This window comes from Austrofundulus limnaeus, unplaced genomic scaffold, assembly GCF_001266775.1.
Source record: "Austrofundulus limnaeus strain Quisiro unplaced genomic scaffold, Austrofundulus_limnaeus-1.0 Scaffold977, whole genome shotgun sequence".
NCBI lineage: Eukaryota > Metazoa > Chordata > Actinopteri > Cyprinodontiformes > Rivulidae > Austrofundulus > Austrofundulus limnaeus.
In genome coordinates this window covers 41,922-45,738 of record NW_013953379.1, presented here as the reverse complement: position 1 = coordinate 45,738, position 3,817 = coordinate 41,922, and the positions used below count along the sequence as shown (strand labels likewise).

At 37.5% G+C, this 3,817-nt stretch overlaps 1 protein-coding gene across 4 annotated transcripts in view; it reads left to right on the top strand.

Moving 5' to 3' along the window:
- LOC106533592 (voltage-dependent anion-selective channel protein 2) overlaps window positions 1-3,817 on the top strand; it is a 13,358-nt gene that overhangs the window by 8,215 nt on the left and 1,326 nt on the right. For all 4 annotated transcript variants that reach the window (XM_014029950.1, XM_014029949.1, XM_014029951.1 and 1 more), the window contains 3 exons: window positions 1,491-1,712; window positions 1,807-1,957; window positions 2,040-2,097. In XM_014029950.1, the coding sequence (XP_013885404.1) occupies window positions 1,491-1,712; window positions 1,807-1,957; window positions 2,040-2,097 (431 nt within the window). The remainder of the gene's footprint in view (window positions 1-1,490; window positions 1,713-1,806; window positions 1,958-2,039; window positions 2,098-3,817) is intronic.

Here is a 3,817-nt window from a genome sequence, read left to right as displayed (position 1 = left end):
GCGGCTTATAATCCGGTGCGGCTTATATGTTGATGTTCGCACGTTTTTTTAAAAAAATGGGGGGTGCGGCTTATAATCCGGTGCGGCTTATATGTTGATGTTCGCACGTTTTTTTAAAAAAATGGGGGGTGCGGCTTATAATCCGGTGCGGCTTATATGTTGATGTTCGCACGTTTTTTTAAAAAAATGGGGGGTGCGGCTTATAATCCGGTGCGGCTTATATGTTGATGTTCGCACGTTTTTTTAAAAAAATGGCGGGTGCGGCTTATAGTCTGGTGCGGCTTATAGTCCGAAAAATATGATAGCTGTGGTTCAGTAGAACATTAAATTATTTTTGCAAGGTATTTAAAAAGGTATTTACCAAGAAAAAAAACATTCTTTATGTTTAAAACATAGAATCTCACATTAATAAAGTTATCCTTTTGTAAAATTAAAGTTTTAGAATTGAATTTCGCATTAAATATGCCATAAAGAAACATAAACCCTACAAACAGCAACAATATTTGCACACTAGCCAACTGAATAGGATCTAAGCTCATTTACTTTTGTTATTACTGGGGAGATGACTGTGGTTCATTCTTCTATCAATGCACAAGTTTACACTGACAGTTTGGACAGTTTTCTCATCCCTTCAATTGAACAGATGTTTGGAGGTGATGAAATAATTTTCCAAGATGACAATGCATCGTACCATAGGGCAAAAACAGTGAAGGCATTCCTTGGAAAAAGTCACATGGAGGCAGTGCTTAAAAGCCTGAATTTTGCGTGAAACTCTCAGACTGAAGAAGTCTCTTGGAGGAGAGACGAAGCGTTTCATTAGAAAAGAACCCGTCCAGAGGACCTATACAATTTTTTTCTTTTTGATTTTTTACCTGGATTACTGAGATGCATCAGGACACCTTGGAGAAAGACACATTCAGTCGATGTCATGGTCTGCAAATAGTCCAGATCTCAGCCCATTTGAAAACATGTGGTAGAAATTGAAAAAAATGGTCCACAAGAAGGCTCTGACCTGAAAAGCTGATCTGGCAACTGCTATCAAAGAGAGTTGGCACCAAATTGATGAAGAATACTGTTCATCACTCATCAAGTCCATGCCTCAGAGACTGCAAGCCTTTATAAAAGCCAAAGGTGGTGCAACTAAATATTAGTGATGTATTTTGAATGGTCTTTTGTTTATCTGTTTTTCATGATTCCATACTTTTTCCTCAGATTTGAGTGATTCCATATTTTTTTCCCTGTACTTGCTCAATTAAAGTAATATTCACTGACGTCCACGATGTTTTCTCCATTTCTTTGAATGTCATATGCCTAGTCCTGCATGTCTGTATGCCAGTGATGGCGCTCTAAATGCATTAGAACACACATGCGCATCACTTTAGTACACATTTAATACTGATAAATTTAAATACAAGAGTCCTGGAGGTGGCAGAGTGGGTAAGTGATAATTCAGAGAGATGATTAAATTTCTTAACTTTTTTTATTTCCAGTAAGAAAAGTGGCAAGCTGAAAACGGGTTACAAGCGTGACCATGTGAACCTGGGCTGTGATGTGGACTTTGAGGGGCCCATCATCCAGGCTGCTGCAGTACTGGGCTACGAAGGCTGGCTTGCCGGCTACCAGATGGCGTTTGATACAGCTAAATCTAAAATGGCTCAGAACAACTTTGCTCTCGGCTACAGAACTGCAGACTTCCAACTTCACACAAACGTGTGAGTGTTTGTCTTTTTTCCTCTGAATTGATTAATTGTGGAACTCTCCCAATTGAAGCATCATCTCTAATTAAATATTTGCTCTCCCTTTTAGGAATGATGGAACTGAGTTTGGTGGCTCTATCTACCAAAAAGTGAATGACGAGCTGGAGACGGCGGTTACTCTGGCCTGGACTGCCGGCAGCAACAACACCCGCTTTGGCATCGCCACCAAATACAAGCTAGACAAAGACTCCTCTCTATCTGTGAGTGCTGCGTTTTATCTTTGGCTAAACTCACAGTTTATTGTAATTTGTTTTTGTTATCTTATCACATTTTCCCCCACAGGCCAAAGTGAACAATGCCAGTTTGATAGGAATAGGCTACACTCAATGCCTCCGAACAGGTAAGGCTCCCACCCACAGCAACAATATTGCTCTCTCCAACCCTTTTATTTGGTTAAAAGACATACATTTACTTTATTTAGGAACAGCAGTGTTTTGTTCTGTAAAACTAAGGCTAAAATTTCTACTAAAAATTAACAATAAATGCAAAAAAATGCCTTATTTAGCTTGCTTTAGAGCAAGTTAAATAAAAAAGCACTGTCTCCTACAGTATCTTGTTGCTATTTTTTGTAAAATTTAGTTCAATTCAGTTTATTTATATAGCAACAACATTCATTATTTTAGGCCCTATAAAAATGTAAAAACATGGACCAAGTCATAGATCTAGTACATTTGCAGTTATCAGAGGAGCCTGATAACTGAAATCTCTCATTTTACCAGTGGTTGAGAAGGTACTCAAACACTGAAAAGTAAAAGTACAGATAAACAGACAAAAATGTACTGTAATAAAATTAAAAGTACCACATTAATATTTTTACTTGCTTTTAAAAATACTTAAACTATAGAAAGTAAAAGTATTTGCTTAATGTATTCTCTAATGGTCTACATCATGAAGTGTACGTACTGTTAGTATATTTTTAATACATCAATGGTGAGCCATTGCTGCAGATAATGCATGTTTTTGTGTTTACCCTCTGTGACACTGTTCACACTTGAACTAGTGATTCTGTGCATCATTGAGATTGTGACAACAGCTACAGAAGCTGTGAATTCACCAACAACTTCCTCCATCAAATCTCAACAAGTCATTATATTTACTGGTTTGAATAAGTCTTTTAAATAAGGCCATAGGTGGTGTGTTTCCTCTGGGTGTCTCTCTGTGGTTGAACTCATTTTGGGTGTGCTAGTGCTGCTGCTGATGCTCCAGCAGGTGATGACTCCCCTCTTCTTCAAGGAGGGTCTAATGGTATTTTTCTGCTTTGCAGTGGTTCAGTGGACCAATTACAGCAATTCCCGTCTCACCACTGATTACTTTCAAACTAAAAATACAAAATGTAATGTGATGTGACGTGAATTTAATTTGTAATGCAACACATTACAGACATGTAGTGAAGTAGAAAGTACAGATACTTAATGTAAAATATAGTGGAGTAAAAATCAAAAGTACCAATGATTAAATCTAAAGTAAGGTACCGATACATGACAAATGTACTTAAGTACAGTAACAAAGTACTTGTACTTTGTACAGACGATGCTTATCTCCTCAAGATTCTCCTAATATCTGCTAAAAAGGCTATAACAAAATGCTGACTTAGCAATAACCCTCCCTCCATGAACCTCTTTATGTCCATAGTGGAAAACATTAAACTGATGGAATGTATGACTTTTATAGTCTTTTCAACTGCAGGAGGAATTGGGTAAGAGGTGTTGGAAGAAATGGTAGGACCTTGTACACAGTGATAGTTCATATTAACCAATAAAGAACAGACGTAACATTTTGAATACCCTCAAATTTGTGTATGATTGATTTTATCTTATTGTATTTTATTCATTTATCATTCCCAGACCTCATACTGTTATTGTATACTGTTCAAAAAGTTATAAATAAAAAGTTACAAAAAAAGAGAAGAGAATACCGTTGCTACGGAGCCCGCCGGGGGTCAGTGGGAGAAAAAAAAAAAAGCCGCTGGAAATCCGTGTGCACGGATTGCTAAACTGAGCGAACGGATTAATAAACTGAGCGCACGGATTACTAAACTGAGCGAACGGATTACTAAACTG